General features: G+C 36.0%; 1 protein-coding gene across 7 annotated transcripts in view; it reads left to right on the top strand.

Annotated features, from left to right (window-relative positions):
• The window catches only part of CCSER1 (coiled-coil serine rich protein 1), a 655,276-nt gene that overhangs the window by 254,869 nt on the left and 380,734 nt on the right, over positions 1-19,673 (top strand). For all 7 annotated transcript variants that reach the window (XM_051619517.1, XM_051619519.1, XM_051619515.1 and 4 more), the window contains exon 6: positions 2,172-2,382. In XM_051619517.1, the coding sequence (XP_051475477.1) occupies positions 2,172-2,382 (211 nt within the window). The remainder of the gene's footprint in view (positions 1-2,171; positions 2,383-19,673) is intronic.

Here is a 19,673-nt window from a genome sequence, read left to right as displayed (position 1 = left end):
CAGTAAAGCCCTTTGAAGATGCTTTGGAATAAGGAAGTTTGTCTTGTTTTTACCTTCTTAAGGGAAAGAAGCTTTGAAAGAAGCTGCACAATTGTGTTTCTTCCTTCATTTAGTTAACATGCAGTTACATTGGATTTATGGAGGCTATTCAAATGCTAAAAGTCACTGATTGATTATTGTAATGCTATCTCACTATTTCAATAAAGATTGCTTTTGAAATAGAACTTGGTCTTAATGGCACTACCGATTTGCTAAATGTGGATATTGTAGCTTCTGAATTTTTTATCCATTAGAAATTAGGAAATAAATTCATGGTGTTCAGTGGATATGTCCAGATAAAACAGAAACAAGCCAGCAGGCCTAAAGTACTATCAAGCTGCACAGATTTTCAGTCTTTTTAACATCTACAAATCTGTAACAAATTTTCTGTGGATTTTCAGGCCTGATGATTACAGTAATCCTACTGACGTTAAGCTTGCTTTTCTTTGTGTTGTCATTGTGGTCCCTTAGATGTAACATGCAGCTGTTTAGTATTCCACAGGTTTTAGAATGACACCTCTTGAGCAACTTGGATTACCCTGTTTTCCTATGACATTGATCTAGAGGACCGGGCAGAGCAATAAATATGCCATCTGTCAGACTTTGTCTGATTTTCATCAAATAGAATGAAAGAACCACTTCTTATCTGAGAAGTGACATCTGTAATACCTAGGAGAAAATTTAGAGCAGCTTCCTACCACTTTTCTCAGCTGTGGTTTGCTATTCCATCCGCAGTTCATCTCAGACCTTTTGGAACAGGCTGGTTCTTCTCTTGCCAAGGAGTCTGGCTGGGTTTTACGTCTCAGGCTTGGCAGCTTCATGGCTCCATAGCCATGCTCAGAGATTTGAGGTGGAATCTACATGGGGTGATTCTTTAGTGCACATCTGCACCACTGACATCCTCCAGAAAGGAGCGATCCCAGCCAATTTGCCTGTACTGACAACCAAACCATGCCAGGGAATAATTTCAAAGAGTGATAGCTGCACTGAGTCAAGCCATTTCAAAGTGCTTTTACACTGAGTGGCTTGCAGTGCCCAGGAACATTTTCAGGTGTGGTTTTATTAAAGTAGGACATAGCCCAAGGGTGTGTGTATTTCAGACAAATTTAGGGCTCAGACAGGAGCCATACATTTAAAAGTGATCAAATTGCTTTTCCAAAATATTTTATGTTGATAATATTATAGAGTTAATACAGTAATTTAAATGAAATATGTTGTCTTTAGTCATTAAAATAGACCTTTTGAGGCTTTTTAGTCACAGTTTCAGAAGTTTGTCACAGCTAACATTTGCCTGTGAAATGTTTTTATTACAATCTTTGGAAGTTGGAGGGGGCTGACTATCTGTACCAGTTGAGTAACCAGCCCCTTCTCTAACTTCAGAGTCAAAGAGGTGTATTACAGTAAGGGGAAGCTTCTAATTTTAGTAAGAACTTTTTCTTCCTTGCTAAATCTCTACTGCTGCTTTGAGATGAATTGCAGTGGATTACCATAATAGGACTGTAATAGACCATCTGGACATTGTTAATAATGAACTTCGTGAAATATCAGCTCTAAAATGAATTTAAAATCAGCTTTCTCCTGCAGTGAGTAGGAGTTGTATCAGACAGTGAAGAGTTTTCTATCACAGCTCAGTTATATTATTTTCAGATAATTCAAGGGTACTATATTATCTGAATACTCACTGTATACAAACTCTGAGTTGCCATTTTCCAGTAGCAATTGAGTTCAATTTTAAACTTTTTTGACTGTGAGTGGTGATATGTTACTGTGGTGTTTTTCATACTTTGGTAAAAGTTCCTGTATCTGAAAAGATGCTAATTTTCTATGAGTGGCAGTGTGATGATACAATAAAATGCACTGAAGTAATTGAAGATCTTTTCTTCAGTTGAAATTAAGATTTGCTGTATTTCCAGTGTATCTATGGTTAGAGCATGGTTTCAATTCCTGTAGAAAATGCTACATTTATAAATACATATTTTATTGCTAACACCGTGTGGCTTTATGTACTATTCATACTAGCAGTCTCAAAAAGTTAATGTGTAATCTGTCTTCAAATTCAAAAGAACTAAAGACAAAGAATATTTAGTACTTTTTCATATTTCCATGTTGAACTTTCTGCTTTTTGTTTTAAGGAACCTAACACTGAAGCTATCAAAGGAGATGGACCAAGGAGAAGCCAGGTATCCTCGTGTTAGCCAGCTGGCTGGCAGCCCATCCATGGAGTGGCCTTTTACTGGTCTGGAAGAAGGAGGAGGCATTGAATCCTTGCCCTTCAGATTGATGCTGCAAGACTGCACAGCTGTGAAGACATTGCTTCTGAAAATGAAGAGGGTTCTTCAAGAGGTAATCATCCACTCATTTGTTAAATTAATAGCTTTCAGCATTAATGAGCTAACCAGCAGAAAAGGGTCAAAAAAGTTTATGGAGTTGGTGTCTTTTAATGTGCCTTGAATTTATGGAATTGATGCAAAAGTGTAAATAGGAGTGTCTCAACATGATGGAGGTCAGAAAGTTTATACTATAGCAGAATTAACCGATACTGCCATCATGAGGTGCAGAGTATAAAGCTTCTCTTGAGCCTTTACCAAGAAGTGGGAAAGGGAGACAAAGCGTTAAGATAGAAATAAATTGTATTGTTTTCCTCTAGTATTTTAGAGCTTTTCAGTTTTCTTACTACATTTGTTAATCAGTATGAAGTCACATGGAATTTATTCAGAGAAGAGATGCAAAGGAAGAAAATGTTCTCTTAAGTAAGAGCACTAAAATTAAAAGTTACTAGTGTGGGTTTCTAAATGATGGCTGAAATCAGATTTCTTAGGTCATTCTAAGAATTTCAAGAGTCCTGGTTGGTCCTGTCCTGCTATATTCTCCTACTTCCGCATGAACTGTTAGTATTGCTCTGAAAGCTTGCTTTAGGATTTTAGAAGAAATCAAATGATTAATGGGTTGTTTTTTGGGGTTTTTTTTAACACTTTTTAGCTGTGGACATTTGACTCAGATAAATTTTTTACAAGCTTTCATCTACACGTTAGTGAAATGCGGTGTGTGTATTCTTTCAGATCTACAAGAAAGATTTTTTGTTGTTGTTGGTTGGTTTTTATCTATATAGGTAATAGAATTAAAGAATAATTTAGGTTGAGAGGGCTCTTTGGATGTCCAGCCCCTCTATGCAAAGCAAGACCAACTTAGAACAGGTTGCTCAGGTCTTACTCACTTAAGTTTTTGCTACCTTAATGGGGTTTCCACGTAATCTCTGGGCAACTGTTCCAATATTTGACTAAATAATTATAATTTTTTTTTTTACCTAAGATGTAATCAGAACTTCCCTTGTTACAATATCATTGTATGATGATCTGCTACTCACTTAAATGAGATGTTTAAATACCAAAATAAGACTTCAGCAAGTTTGTTGGTTTTTTTTTACTGCTCACTTCTTGATCATCTCTGTCTGAATTCAACCACTTCTTACCCTGTCTGATAAGGTTTGTAAAAGGTTTAGTCATGATAATTACCCATTAGTCCTTCCAAAGAGAATGTTTTTGCTGGATGGCAAGCCTCATGCCTTCCAGTTTCCTTTAGTTCACTGGAAGCTTTATGTATGCTATTTGACTTCTTAATGGGTTTCTGTTTTGCTGAATCCAGAATTGAAATAATTAGTTCTCCATCAGTTCCTGCTTATATAATGTCAGACTATAGAGTAAATTTAAAAGTTATTGTCCACAGAGAACCGTGGTATATATGGAAATAGAGAATAAGAATTATAATATTACGTGACATAGCAGTTGTAACATTCAGCTGGTGACACTGACAGCATGCTCTGCTGCTTCTAGTGTGGATAATTCCGTTTTGCTCAGAAAAGTTCTTTCTTACCATGATGGCATGCGTAAGAATTTTACTTTTAACTTATGAAGTTCCATTAAACTTGTGTAAGAATCTATTGTGATTTTCTATGTCGAGATATATTATATCTTATAGTACTTCATATTTAATAACATGCTCCAGGTGATCACCATGAAAGGAAGACAATGTGTCATGTGACTCACTGGAATTTCATGTCCATTCACTAATACCTCCTTATGTAATGCATACTGATTTTATTTTTTCATCTCAATAATTCTTTTACTTAGTTGTTCCTTTGTACAATGCCATTTTCATCTCTCATCTGACTGTATCACCGTGTGATTCTGTCTTTTCCTTTTCTTTATGTCTTGCCTTCCTTATGAAATGAAAATGCCCTTTTTCTATTTCTACTGTTGTATATTATATCCGATGCATATGTAATATGTATGTGCTGTAACTTACTTCCCTGTTTTTCAATACCTTTGAGATGGAATATCCTAGTAGTTGTACACCTTGCTGTACTACACAGATAAACAAAACCTTGATATAGCTAGAAAGAAATGCTAATCTGATGATTATCAAAAACTTAATACCTTGAGTTCTTATTTGTATTTTGTTTTTTTGCATAATATCAGTGATACAAGTGCTGTAAAATGGTATGGGAGTGCACTTCTTAGTAGAGTTATCTGAGAAATAGCACTGATGTGTAGTGCAATGTTACAGCTTTACTTGTATAAATACACGTATTAATTCTTGAAGCAAAAAATTACTCTTTAAGGTAATTGTTCAAATATATGGTTTTCAAATATCCATAAAGAGTTAACACATCCACTATACAGTGAGCATCACCCTGGTATAATTGTGTGAGAGCAGTAACAACAGAAGTCTTTAAACCACATTAAAACGCATTAAAATACTAGGAATTAAACCAAAACCAAACTGTGATTCAAGTGAATGTGAGTAGCTAGTTTGAACAACCAAAGAATAGATGACCTTGAATTATAACAAATTGATGTTGGAATGATGCAATGTGATTATCTTCAGGAATACTGGCATTTGTTCTTTTATGTCAATTTAAAATTATTAGTGAAATATTCCAGGAAAATATCATTCCGTCGAGTTGAAATATTGTGTTGAAGAATCTGATAAGTAAGTCATCTGAGCATATTTGGCTCACAGTTTCCATAGAGAAAGTACCCTACTTTCATTGTAACTAGATGTAATTTCTTCATCCAAAAATCACATCCACCTCAACCAGAGTTATAAATCAAACTCCCAACAGTGCAAAATTAGAAGACATAAAAGAAAAAATTTTTCCTTACCATTGAATACTCATGTATTTTTAGATGTACTCAAACATAGTCTCTGGCAGGCTTATATAGTAGGGAAGTGAAATATTTTATGCCCATAACAGTATAGAATACATATATTTTTTGGTAAAACTAATAATATGTCACATGTTCTCATCCAGTTTAAGGAATATACAAAGCATACAATCTACATGGGAAAAATTATGCATGAAGTATCAGAAAATCAGTTGCAATATTTCTGTGTTATAGCTGATGTTACCCATAGAAGAAGAAATTATAGTCGTCTACACCTCGTTATTGAAAAATAACATGTTAATTGAGTGAAAATATTAGCCCTGTTATTCAATACAATCCTTCTTCTTAAGCACTGAGCACTGATTCTAAAGAACAATTTAATTATTATCTGCCAAAATGTACTACTAGCTAGTAAAATATGCTAGGGTTTTTTTGCAATTCCTTGAAATTGAAAAATCTGTTTGGAAAAACTGCATACAATATATGCTGTACTGTGCTGCAGACTTATAAATCTGTGAGTTTAGCTTGTTATTAGTCTTACCATGAAAAGGGAAATTGAACACATGGCAGTAACTTTCAAGATTGAGAATGTTATTAGGTAATGCATTTAGTAAAAGACTAATGACTAATCGTTCTATTAAGAGAAATAATTACCATTTCATTTTCAGTGAAAAAGCCTTTAAAATGTCTACTAAAATTCTTTATAGCTTTGGCCTTGCAAGTCTCATAAGGCAAATTGTCCCCTGGTGTTTTGAGAGCATCACTGAATAAAGCTGAAGATAGTCCAGAGGACCCTGGCACGTGGAGAAATTCAGTGATCCAGAAAGTGTGTTTGAATCTGTTCCGCAGCTTTTTCATGTGGATTTTCCATTTCTGACAGACAAATCTGCAATAAATGGAGCAACCAAGCCTTGTGGGCTGCAAAGTTTAATGAAAAAGCGTTACCAGAGATTAGCAGCACAGGCAGCTTGATAAAAGCCACTTGAGCATGTAAAACAATACAAGCTGCTATGTAGCCTTTCTGTGATTTACAAGTAGTTATTGGTCTTAGTTTTCTCTGCATCTCACTAATGTGTTTTTTTTCCCTCAAAGTTTACTTGATATCAACCTTTTTCTCAGTAATAACTCTTCTCATTCAAAAAAACAAAGCAAAACAAAACAAAAAATGAGAAGGAAACGAGTTGGATGGATGCAATATGTAGCTATAGATTCTTCGCTTTCTGACTTCTGTCTGGCCTTTCTGCTCAGAACTGGTCTTCAACTCAGAATCTGTGTCGTCTTTTCTCCTCCATATGCAGTGCTATACTTTCCATGTTTTATTACATTTCTGAGCACTAATTGATTGTGTATAGTCAGTGAGCTTGTAAAAATTAGACTGTACCTTGTTCCTCACTTACTGCTATCAACAATAATTAATATATAATGCCTCTTTCTCAAAAAATATATGGGCTTTCCTGTACTCTTCCAGATGAGACTGAAATTATTTCCATCTATTAGCTTTTTTATGGTTTGAATTATAGCTAACTGAGGCAATGTTGAAGGCTGGCTAGTTGAGAGGACATTTATGGGCTTTGCCTTTGTCGAAATCATTGGTAGAACAGTTCAGGCAGAGAGAGATGAGGAAAACTCGTGGTTTTAGTTTTGTGCCTGGCAAAAGAAGGGTCTTTATGCTGCAATAAACATAGTGAAAAAATACAGCTATTTTGGGAAGGAATTTATTTAGTCAGTGTAATGGGTTTTGTTTTTCAAACTTTAGATTAATTGATGGTTGATTAATTTTACTGCATGTCCCAGTAAGAAGAAGATCTTGCCCGCGTTTAGGCTTATTTCTACATGTCACATTTCCCCTGTATACTTTATGAAATGTATAGATTAACAGCTACATAGTTCTACTTTTAAATATTTTTATGGGACTATCAGAAGTGACCTTACTGGTTGCTAATCTAGAAAATTAAGATAAGTTGTCTGTATGTTTGTATAGTTTGTAATATAAACTATTCAGTGCGTGCCCATGCTTTTTTCATAGCTCCGTGAAACACTATGCAAGCTGTGGAACTTTAGAAATTGAAGCTAATTGCCATGATTAGCAATAGAGATAAGTCACTCTGGACATAGATCACATACTGTGTTTTAGTAATTAATCATTTATTTTATGGAGGGAAATTGCAGCTGTCTGTGGCTGTCGTTAAAACTTAATGCGTCCAATACAGTGTTTTTAGATTGCACTTGAAAAATGAGAAATGTAGAAAATTATGTCAAAATCACTGTGATCCTGGCCACGAGACTTGGTGGACAGAGTGAGACCACTCAGACTGCAATTAGCCTGTCAGATACCACTGGCAACATTACTTCTCCCCATGCATCTTTAACCTCATCAGTAAAATAAGCATAATTATAGAGTCATCTTTTATGCTGCACTTGCAATCTACTAATGGAAAGTACTAAGAGAAAGCTAACTGTACTTAATGGTATTTCATAGCCTGATTGCTAAGCAATATGGAATGGGCCTTAATCTATGCCTTTTAAAGACATGGAAGCATTTCTTGCAGTCCACTATGAAATGTATTGTTTTCTAAAATTGTCTGTTAACCACTTAGGAAGCAATTGCAATTTTAATACACTGTAAAATACTACAGGTTTTCTTCCTTTAAGTAACTTTCTAGTTAACCATTGTAGCATTACTGATTTACTCAACAACTCCACATTTAATGCAGTCCCTTTTATCAAGTAATTCATGCTGGAAATGGGTAATTTCTTCATTTCATGGTTTGTTGACACTACATATACCTATACATTTAAATAACTACTAATAAAAATGGACTAGATTTAGTGATAGGATTGAACTTTATTGTATGAAATTGCTTTTTCACTTGGAAATATACATTGGCATGCCCTTGCCCAGCTGCTTGCAAAGAGAGCACAGAACACCCCATTGGCACACTTTGTGTGTTTTTGAGTAGCATATCTCAAGATAGTGGAGAATATTGGGAGCCACTGGATATAATCAGTTGTTCTCTTTGGCAGTAAGGATGTCTTCTTTTAAGATAATCCATGACAAGCTATTTAATAGAAACAAACAAACCCATTGTTTGTTACTTAGATAGATGTTCTCAATGTACAAGGAAACTTCTTTTTTCCCTGTATGTTTTAGGCAAGCTGCATTGGGAAAATACTGTCTCCAACATTGTTATCATGTGTGCTGAATTTAGCATATATAGCACTCTGAAATAGGTTGTAATGCTGCAATTCCAGTCCCATTCCTTTTGCTTCGGTTTCTTAGCTGAATAAGCCTTATGTTAGATAATAATAAAAGATGTTGGAGAACCGTCAAACTATTTCAGAGCTTGCTATATAGATTACAGTGTATGCAATATTTAAAATTTGTTGTTTATTTGTACTTGGGAAAGCTATTTACCTGGCAGATCAAGGCATGTTCTCCATTGACTCATTTAGAAGACTCATTTGGTAGAAGTTGAGCAGTTTGGGGAATGATTTTAAAGCTGAAGGGTTGAGAAAAAATGTTGTGTATGTCTGTATATTAGAATCATATAATTATTTAGATTGGAAGAGAACTTTAAGATCACTGAGTCTAACCATAAACCTAACACTGCCAAGTCCACCACTAAACCATGTCCCCTTGGCTTATGTGGGCTTCATTCTGTTCCTTGTCCCTGTCTTCCAGCCCAGGGGGCAGAGTACCCTGAGAACAGTCTTCCTCCTAAAGACTGAGGCAAAGAAGGCATTGAGGACCTTGGCCTTTTCCTCATCCTTTGTTTCCCCGTGCATCCAATAAAGGATGGAAGTTCTCCTTAGCCCTCCATTTGTTGTCAGTGTATCTATAGAAACATTTTTTATTGTCTTTTATGACTGAGCCAAATGAAGTTCTAGTTGGTTTTTGGCCTTTCTTATTTTCTCCCTGCATAACCTCTCAACATCTTTGTACTTCTCCTCTGTTGCCTGCCCTTCTTCCAATGGTCATCAACATTTTTTTTCCTGAGTTCCCACCAAAGCTCTTTGTTCAGCCAGGCCAGTCTTCTCTGCTGACTTGCCTTTCAGCACATCAGAGCAGCCTGCTCCTGCACCTTTAAGATTTCCTTGAAGAATGTCCAGCCTTTCTGGACTCCTTTGCTCTTCAGGATCTTCATACTTTACTACAGTTGCTCCTGACATTGTGTTCATTTGCTGACACTCTATGAGTACTGAATGAGTGTGAGGTTACAGGCAGGGACTGGCACACAGCTTTGGGGTCTGACTCTCTGGAGTCAAAGTAATCTCAGCTCAACAAAAAGGTCTTCTGAAATTATACAACTCAATTATCAGTTTTGTCATTATCCATGCTCAATTTCTTTTGCAGGCCATATTCAGAGTGGTTTTAGGCCACACTTTGAGATTATCTATCTCAGATGAATACACTTAATTTTTAATACAGAAAAACAGAAAATTTCGCTCCTCTGTTTCCGTCCTGTTTTGCTCCTGACCTAGTGACTTCATCTTTGTGACTACTTATGTCCATGTGCTGCAGCCTTATTGAAACCAGATTCACCATGCAACATGTTGTCCTCCTACATATAGAGTTTATATTGATATACACATCTATCTACTCCATGAATTCAGAAGGCAAGTGATTAGCTTCTTTCTTACTTCTGCTATGGTTGCCTGAATGAAACATTTTGATAAGACAGTGCACTGTGCACTGTCAGCATGGATTTGTATAGCATGCTGCCCTAGCTTCCTCAACAGCCAAGTCTTAACAGCACCTTGCAGAGAAACATTAAAATAGCAACCCCATTAATATGTAATGCCTCAACATCAGCAGTTTTGTGCAATTGGCTGTGATTAACTTGTAGCAAAAGACCATAAAATTATAACAGCTACAAAAATGAAACCATTTTCCTATCTAGTACTTCCATGGTTTTGATGAGTTGCTGCAGGTCAGTTAGCTAAATCCCACCTGACACTCTTTGGCAATGGAGCCGATAACTCCAGTTACATTTTCTGATAAATCTGAAAATATTGCGAAGTGTATTGCAAAATAATGAGCAAGCAATGAAAGAAATCCAGAATGTGTGCTAAAGTCTAGGGAAGGAACTGATTATACTTAGAGTAATAAGTAATTTTGAGCTAAATGACACATTTAGTATGAGGGTAGATGGAAGAGTTTCTGGTAAGAGAACGAATAATAGTGCCAGATCTAACAGCTTTCCCAATGAGTTCTCCAGTTCTTTTAAAAAAAAAGCAGTTGGAAATAGGAGTGGGATGAAGATGAGTGCACAACACCCAAGCTGTACTATAGTTGAATTTCCTGTAAATTTACTGGGGTTGTAGATATGAAAATGCTAACTCATCAAACAGTTTTGCAAACAAGAAAGGAGCATTTAGTAAGGGGCTTATAGCTGTTCTCATTGCTTTCAAATCCAGTAAGTTAAAACAAAAAAATAATTATCCTTATTTAAATACTTTCTTGCCTCTTGAAGTTTCACAGTCCTGTATTCCTGCTATATTAAGATTTTTTTTCCTTCCTCATGATAGGTCTCAGAGATTTCCTGACAGGGAAAAATTACTGGTTATGTAGATAAAGCAGTAAAACTGATGATATGCAACTGTTGCCATAAATGGATGTGCAAGAAGAATAAAAATGTAATAGATAAAAAAGTAGATGTACTATTCAGGTAGCAGAGTGCCAACCATGCATTCAGTTACCTATTTAAATATTTGTATTTTTATGTGACCATATAGATGATTTGGTAGAGTTTACATATAATCTCTTAATTAATATTCCCTTACCCTTGATCAGCAAGAATTTATGAAACAAGTGGTAGTAGCAGGAGAAATTCTCACAGTTCACAGCATGGATCTTGGCATATCTCTATGCTGCAGGTTTATGTATTGCTTTCTTTGCACAGTGCATGCCATTACTTTGTATTCCTAGTTATCAGAACAGGGCTGATAATTTTCCTAGGAGAAGAAACAAAAGATATGAAAACTGTTGATATAGCATTCTTACATAAACTGATTATTTTGACCAAAATAATCATGCTGATTTTGTGCAGTCTGGCTCCACTTTAACTCATGAAGATGAAGTGATGTTTTGGAGGGTGATGTGGTGCTTCTCAGTGACAGAAAATAATTTCTGGAAAAAGATTTAGAAATCCCACATCAGGGACATATCCTACAGCAGCTTTTGTAATTGTTCTGAGCCAGTTGCTAAGCACATGTATCTTTCATGAACATGTGATGTATATAAAGAAATATTGCATATGTTCAATGATCTGTATTTCTTTCCTTTATATACCTTAATATTATAAATATGGCAGTTTACTGCCCTTGAGCAGAGCCTCATCTGTGAAATAGTGTAGGTAAATTCAATCCAACTGGCACTTGGTGACTTCTCAGAAATCTACTCTCTTCTTCTTCCTTTCTCCTTAGGTTTTCGTGTTCATTGTGAGTTCCCCTTACAGAGACAGTAATCATCCAAATGATTAAGAGCTCATGGATGAAAAATGCAAAATGATTGAATGTCTAGGAACTTATTTATTTTCTTAATTTAAATTGAAATAATTGCCATAGTTTTAACAATAACAATCTTGGAAAGTTGTCAGGTAAAAGCAATATTCTCATTTACAAGTTTAAAAGAGGATTCTTCTTTTTTTCAACACTTCTTATGTCAAATCTCTTCTAAAAAATATTCTTCACTTTTGATTTAAACTATGTAATGAATTTAGATGAGTGTTGAAATAAATGCTTGAATCTCCAGTGTATGTCTGTGCCACTCTTACTCGTCTCTGTACGACCTTTGCTGCTATTGCTGCTGACAATAATAGAGAAAGCAAGCAGTGTTTGTGTCAGTCCTTTTGGTATGTGAAAGAGCATTTATTTTTCTCTCCAGTCTGCAGTTCCTGTGGGATTAGGAGATCTAACAGGGTTTTTTTTTTCCATCTGTATTTTGTGATGCAGTATTGGATCAGATGGTGTCTTAAACATGTACCCTAGCCTGTCTAGTACTTAGTTTCTCACGCACCATGCTATGGAGAAACAATTGCTTTCAGACTACCATGGTGCATGTAGAGAAAGACAGTTCAGTGTGTCTGGATGTTCACCAGATGAAAGATTTAACCAAAATAATCACTTAAAATATAAGCAAAACCGTTATTAACTATTTGCCTGATTTGCTTAATCAGAAAGACCTTTGTATTCCTTTTGTGTAGGTTACTTTGACATTTAAACAGAGTTAGCTTTTTTTTGAGTCTGCAAACTGAAAATTCCAGGTGAAGTTAACCTTGGGATAACTATAACCCAGGCTAAAAATACTGCTAATCTTACTGATGTTTGTAAAACCAGTCAACTCTCATAAGTATATGCTGGCTAGTTCTCTCTCTCATTAAAGGTCTTTGAAAGCTTGTGATTGTATGTGTGTCTGTGGGTAAGTGGTGAGTATATAGATGTACATTATTTAAATATTTTTACAATAAATTAGTTAGGAAGATACATGTGGCTTTGGAGCACAGCTCTTACAGATATTCCTAAAATAAGCCCACTCCCTCTTGCCAGTTACACTGATGGCGATATTGAGTTTGCTCCTAAAAGTTGAAAACATACTGAAAATTTGTATACAATTCCAAGTAGTAAATCTTTTGAAAATCTGTGTTTCTTAGGCTTTTTTAAATGTACTGATCTTTCCTACCCTACATCTTTCCATCTGTCATTAGACTGTTCTTTCAGAACTGATTTTTCTGATTATTATGAACTTCTATGTATTTCTTTTTTTACTTTTGTGATTAATATTTTTCTTAGTTGTGTCTGTTTTTATTGAGATGCCATTATGTTTTGACAATGCAGGCTTCATAAGTATATTTTGTCTGGCAGTTTCGCAGGTTATATTCTAGCATATACTGTAGTTTGCTCATACAACACAGTATCTGACTATTGGTTTGTTTGTATAATTGATTTTTTTTTTTTTCCACAACTTAAGCATCTTTCCATTTATCTCATAGTTATGGCATGTTTTGGCAGATTCTTGAAGGGCAATTTATTTGATAAAAAAATATAATTGTTAACTATTTATATCCCAGCTTTTATATAAATATTATTTGAATAAATTATTTTTTAATATTCTGGTCGCTTTAGAACTTGCATTAAGTGCAACTTAATTGACTAAACTTAGTAAGAATTAGATTACAAGAATATGCTAGTATTAGAATTAGTGCACAATGTTGTTCTTATTATTTTGATGTTGTTCAGTTTTCCTCCCCTCATATGTATTAATCTTACTACTGCAGAGGATTTTAGAGAGGCATTTTTATATCTTGACAACGATTAAAGGTAGAAAAAAAATTGAGTGGCATAAACACTAAGTTTCTGTTGTATCCTTAAGCAAAAATGGTCTATAAAATGTACTTTTGTCCTATAATATTGTCATAGTATAAAACTATGTTGTCCATAGTGTTTAAATTGGTGCAGTTTGTAATTGATTTTCAGAACTGTGGAAAGATAGCTGAAATGCAGTGTGGTCTTACAGATGCTACTGGAAAATGATTGACATTTTGGTAGTTTGATAGTGTATCCTACAGAATACTTTTCAATCAGAGCTGGAGAAAGGCACCCTGAGCTTGTAGCATGGTAGGAAAGAGTCACCCCAGGTCTTGAAAGCCAGTGCTTACTTGCATTGTTTGAATTAGTTTGTTTACTAGGACCAGGACATAAATAGATACATAGAGTGACTTCAAGAGCATATTATTCTCATGCTGAATTTTATCTTTTAAGATCTCATTTAGTCTTTTTTTGTCTATGCTGTGGTTACAGTTTAGAACTTTGTTCCATTTTCTATGGAATAAAGATAGAATTGAACTTTTTTGACATGCTAATAATTGAAAATATATGTTCATCTAAAGCTGTTGTAATGTGTCAGCATAATCAAAATGTACACAGCCATAAGCTAATGTTTCATTAATTTATTCTTTTTGAGAAATGCAATGCCAGCAGTGATAGCTTTATTCACGTATGTCATTTAGAAAAGCATTCTGTACAGGCTACACCAAAAAAACCCCATCATTGCATTCACCTTGGTTTTAATGGCAAATTGCAAATTTTTTGCGAGGATCTGGAATATAGCCACACAAAGGAGAAGGCATGAAACAAAGACAAAACAGCAACAGGATAAAAGCAGTGAAATACAAACTGAATGTGCTCAATAGAAATGCTTTGCTGGAGGGTGGTTGGTTGAGTTAGTCTGGCACTCTGACAGGCCTGCTTCTGTGTTTGGTATTTGCTGAAGCAAATATCCTGACAATAACTTTGCCAGTACTGCAAGAATCCTGTTTCACTAAGATTAACACCTTCTCCCATGTTTCTAAGAACAAATATGCTTTATTTTTTGTTTCTGGATCTTCTTGTCATCTGTCTTACTGGTCTTGCTGTGGTTTGTGTGTGTATGCTTTAGCAAACATTTTTCAGGAACTCCAGAAATAAGATCTTGCAGCTGAGCTTTTTAGCTTCCTTAAGACTTTTTTTTTTTTCTTTTTTCTTTTTTTTTTTTTTTTTTTTGACAAGGCAATGTTGCATCATGTGAGAATTTAACCTCTGGTCTGCTGCTCTAATTACTAGCAGTGTTAAAAGTTTTATCACTTCAGCATATCAAGAATCAGTTTTTCTTCTCCTTAATGCTGTCCTCTATTGTAAGACTGTGAGCTCCAACTGCAAGAGAAAGCAGGAAGACAGATGCTTGGGGTAGCCATTATTTCAGATGGCTTTTGGAGCAATGATGTAAAGCATTCTTATACTTTCTGCTAAAATTGTCAAATTAAACTGAAAGTACACTTTGGCCCTTGACATTATTCAGGCTCTTCTTGTTCATCACCTCTGTGGTAATAAGTTGAATCACAACTTTGAGTTAGGAGGATGATTTACTTTGAGTTAGGAGGATGCTGGTAGTGAAATGGTGAGAATTAAAAAAAGATGTGTGGGTTTTTGCTTCTTGTATTAAGTTTTAAGGCAGAGCTTTATTTAGAGATGTTTCTGCCGAGCTGAAGACATTGATAGCCTGTAATATTGGCAGTTAGATGAGAGGGAATTGTGTACCACTGGATACGAGCAAAGAGGCTCCTTGTACCAAAGCACAGTGTTTAGTTTCACACTATGATTGTCGAAGTAAAGCTGTAATTAAAATAATGACATTAATGAAAACTGGGCTAAATTTTTAAGTAAACCCAAGTACAAACTGTAGTTTGTGACTCATTCCACCAATTCTTAATTTTCACTGAAAACAACAAATCTTAAATCTCCCATTCTTCTCAAACACTAGTCTGCTTCATGTCATGGTCTTACAGCAGAGGTAATCAAATAATCACTTGCACAATCATTGCCATGGATGCCTGAATTTCAGTTTTCTACTTGAGTCCAACAGACAGCAGCTCAGTTGCAGCATGATGTATGTGAAACAGATTAAGTCAATCTGACAATTTAAATTCTTAAGTTGTAAAATTACCAGTGCAGAGCAGATGGAAGTGCTCCTCATGTACTGACCAGGGCCTGTAGGGCCTACCTGGCTCAGGCATCCAAGCTGGACTGTGACATGGAATAACTAGGGTCCTGAACGGCGAGCATTTCTACAGACAAATCCTCTGAGTTCTGTTTCTGTATGTAAAGCAGATGTATGCACTGACTATTCTGGTAACAGTGACTTTTTTCTACATAGACTCTATCTAGAAAATAATGGTTTTGGAGAAATTTAGATTTCAGTAACATTAAACAGTGGCCTTACTCCAGTGACTGTGGTACTTCAATTTTTGCTGCTGTAGGTTATAAGAAAATAATGGCTGTATGAATTTATGATTACATTCATTTAGCTGCTCTCCTGTGAAGCATTTTCTCCCCTCCCACAAAGTACTTTTTTAAAAAAAAAAGCACTTAAGATCTAGTTTAAATTTTGAGAACTATGGATTTCAACAGCTTGACAGAGTTTTCACATGTGAGGCCTCTGTGGGCACCAAGAAGCCTCCGTGTCTCTCTGCAGCACAGATACATTCTTTGTAGTGCTATATTTATAACTCTGTTGTTCAGCATACTAACAGGGAGTTCAGTTAGTTTAATTTTGAAAGTCTGCTGATTGCAATTTTTTTTACTTTGACTAGGCTGTGAAAAGGTCTTTGGCTGTGAAAATTAAAAAACTTTGTGGTTGCTGTTGTGATTTGATTGATTATAGCACAGAAGTGGTACAGGACATATTAGCTCAGGCTTCTTCTAGTCACAGAATTAATCCATACCTATAGCTAGAATAACTGTTCTCATGCTCTACTGTACTCTTAAGACTTCCTCAAGCCAAATCAATTCCAGAAGTTAGATGTTTGGAAAGGTAAGTTCATGATGGCTGAGTGACTCTCACCTGTACTTCCGATGCACCATTGCATTCTAGATAGGACTTTGGACAAAAGGTTCATAAAGTTTGCATTCAGAGATACGGATGATGCTGTTCTTGATCTGCATTTGTAATTTGTGCTTTAAACATTCCTTTCTGTCCCCCCCATTAATGCTCCTAAATGTTGTGAATGTGAATATTTTGTGAACCTTGCAAGATACCAATATTTTTGTTTTATTTTGCTCCATCCAGGGGTGGATTAATTTCTGTTCCCATGTATCACTGGGCTCTTGCTCTGTGGATGCATATCACTTTTTGTAACATTCATCTTTTTCAGTGACTGCGTGATATATGAAAGGTCAGGTCAAGCCTTTCCATTTACTGTGACGGTTGCCATTGGAGAGAAGGCTCCAAAAGTGTCTTTCTACCTCCTTTTAAATACACTTTCTAGGGTTTAATGTACAAGGATAAACCTTTGTTAAGATTTTTATCTATCCTTTAAAAATTATTAGATTACTGTACAGTTACCAAAGGATTTTGTAGGACTTTCGAGGCCTATTAAAAACTTAGCATTTTCTGTAGAAAGCTGTAGATGGGCTTGGTTGTGTTTTCACATTCATTGTTTAAAGACAGAAACAGATAAATCACTAAGGTCATCCTGCTTTGTGTTTTGGGTACATGCATGCTTGTATGTCTAACAATACTACACTTTCTAAATCTTTACAGTTTTAGGTTTTGCAAGTCACACTGTAAAATATTCACATGGTTTTGAGTAGAAACGGTGATATTGATTGCTTTCAAAGACAAAACTGAAGTACTTTGAAAGTGCATGCATACATACAGAATGACTTCTGGAAGTAAAAAGAAGGTGGTCTTAAGTTTCAGTAAAAGTGAAATAAAACCTGGTATATTCTAAATTAATATATAGTTTCAAATGAAATAATATCTTTGGGTATGATTCCCAATCTTCAGGAATTTTAGTACTACCTGAAAATTTTGCAGTTGTTTATTTATCTTTATGTACTGTTAGAGTTTTTTTTAAGAGGGTGGCTTAATCAAATGCTGATTGTAAGAAGCCATAGACCTGAGAAGAAAAAGCAAACACAACTTTGCAATGAAGGAAGAAAAATATATAGCATGCAGAGAACCTGAAATTACCTCTGAGCTTATTTCTTCGTGGGAGCGGTGTTTTTTTAATAACTGTATTTATTTATTTATTTTTTTAATGAAGTACATTTGTGTGGGAGGTAAACAAGTTGTGTAAAACTTCCAAGAGGCATTCTTAAGTAGACAGTTTTACATGCTTAGCAACTGTTAGACTATGTCCACTGTTAAATGTCTTCAGGAAGCAGAAGCAGTTGTTTTAGAAACCATATACAGAATAGCAAGAGTTCAGTGATATATTTTGCTACACAGCTGCTTCTTTCTATTTCAAAACTTCTAGCAAATGTTTCCTGTAGTCTTGGTTTTTCATTCTGGAAAATGATGATAGAAACCCAGGAGATTTTCATCTGATGATTTCTCATTCTCTCATATAAATAAATTTCACTCTATACCAGATTAATTAGGGTAGTATCAGCATGTGTCAACACAAGGAGCAGCTGCTAACTGTGCCTCTTAGAGGAACCCCAAGGGAGAAATTGTCTCATTTCCTGCCTTGGTCTTCTTTTGGGCAAGGGAAGATCAGGAAAGAGAAGGACAATAGTACAGTTCATCAAAGAGGTAATCTCATTTCCTGCCTTGCTCCTGTTCTGCTGCACTGAGTACAAATCGGGAAAACTAAACCTCTGCCTTCTCTTGATGTATAGCTTCAACACCTCTGTGACAGGAAGGGAGACTCCACTGGGCAGTCACTAAGGGAGTCATTAGAGCAGAGTAGTTTCTGGGTAGGACAAGTAAGGCTGGAGGAGGATGTAATTTATTCTTCTAAATGGCTGAGAGCACAACACCAAATTTTGACCTCCTCCTGTGGTTTCCATGTACTAAGAAAATACTTTATTTTCAAATTAGGCAACTATTTCATAAACACATAGAGCAAGGAATATCGCTTTTTTAAAATTTGTCTCTGAATGTGTAATATAAATGTTTTACAGTGCCTCTGTGAATGGTCTCATATTTGTCATATGGAGGTTTACCTTTAAATATTAAATACATGAGCTAGAGCAGACAACTAACTAAGCGTTTCTTTCTACAAGGAGGGCTAGCTTTTATGAACCACTTACGTCCTACTTGTATTTTCAAATTCTGAGCCTTTTTGTGTGTGATGCAGACAAGTCTGTGACTGGATGGGTTACATCCAAGGGTGCTGAAAGAGCTGGCAGACATGAACACCAGGCCACTTTCCATTATTTACCTGAAGTCCTGGCTAACTGGGGAGGTCCCAATGGACTGGAGGGTAGCAGATGTAACACCCATCTATAAGAAAGGCAGAAAGGAGGATCTGGGAAACTATAGACCTGTCAGTCTGACCTCGGTACTGGGGAATGTCATGGAGCAGATCATCTTGAGTGTTATTAGAAGACATAGAGGATAACCAGGGGATCAAAGCCAGTCACCATGGGTTTATGAAGGCAAGTCCTGCCTGACGAACCTGATCTCCTTTTATGACCTGATGACCTGACTATTGGGCGAGGAAAAGGCTGTGGATATTGTCTATCTGCACCTCCAAAAAGCCAATGGCATCCTGGCTTGTATTAGAAATAGTGTGACCAGCAGAAGTAGAGAGGTGATTGTCCCCCTGTACTCAGCACTGGTGACGCCACACCTGGAGTATTGTGTCCAGTTTTGGGCACCTCAGTTCAAGAAAGATATCGAAGTGCTGGAGCGAGTACAGAGGAGGGCAACAAAGCTGGTGAAGGGCCTAGAGAATAAATCTTTTGAAGAACAGTTGAAGGAGCTGGGAATGTTTAGTTTGAGGAAGAGGAGGCTGAGGGGAGACCTCATCAGTCTCTACAATTACCTGAAAGGTCACTGTAGAGAGGTTGGTGCTGGTCTCTTTTCACAGGTAATTGGTGACAGAACAAGAGGGAATGGCTTCAAGCTGCCACAGGGTAGGTTTAGACTGGACATTAAGAAAAATGTTTTCACAGAAAGAGTGGTTAGACACTGGAATAGGCTGC

The sequence above is a fragment of the Apus apus genome, chromosome 4 (genome assembly GCF_020740795.1).
Source record: "Apus apus isolate bApuApu2 chromosome 4, bApuApu2.pri.cur, whole genome shotgun sequence".
Taxonomy (NCBI): Eukaryota; Metazoa; Chordata; class Aves; order Apodiformes; family Apodidae; genus Apus; species Apus apus.
This window is presented reverse-complemented; position numbering and strand designations above follow the sequence as displayed.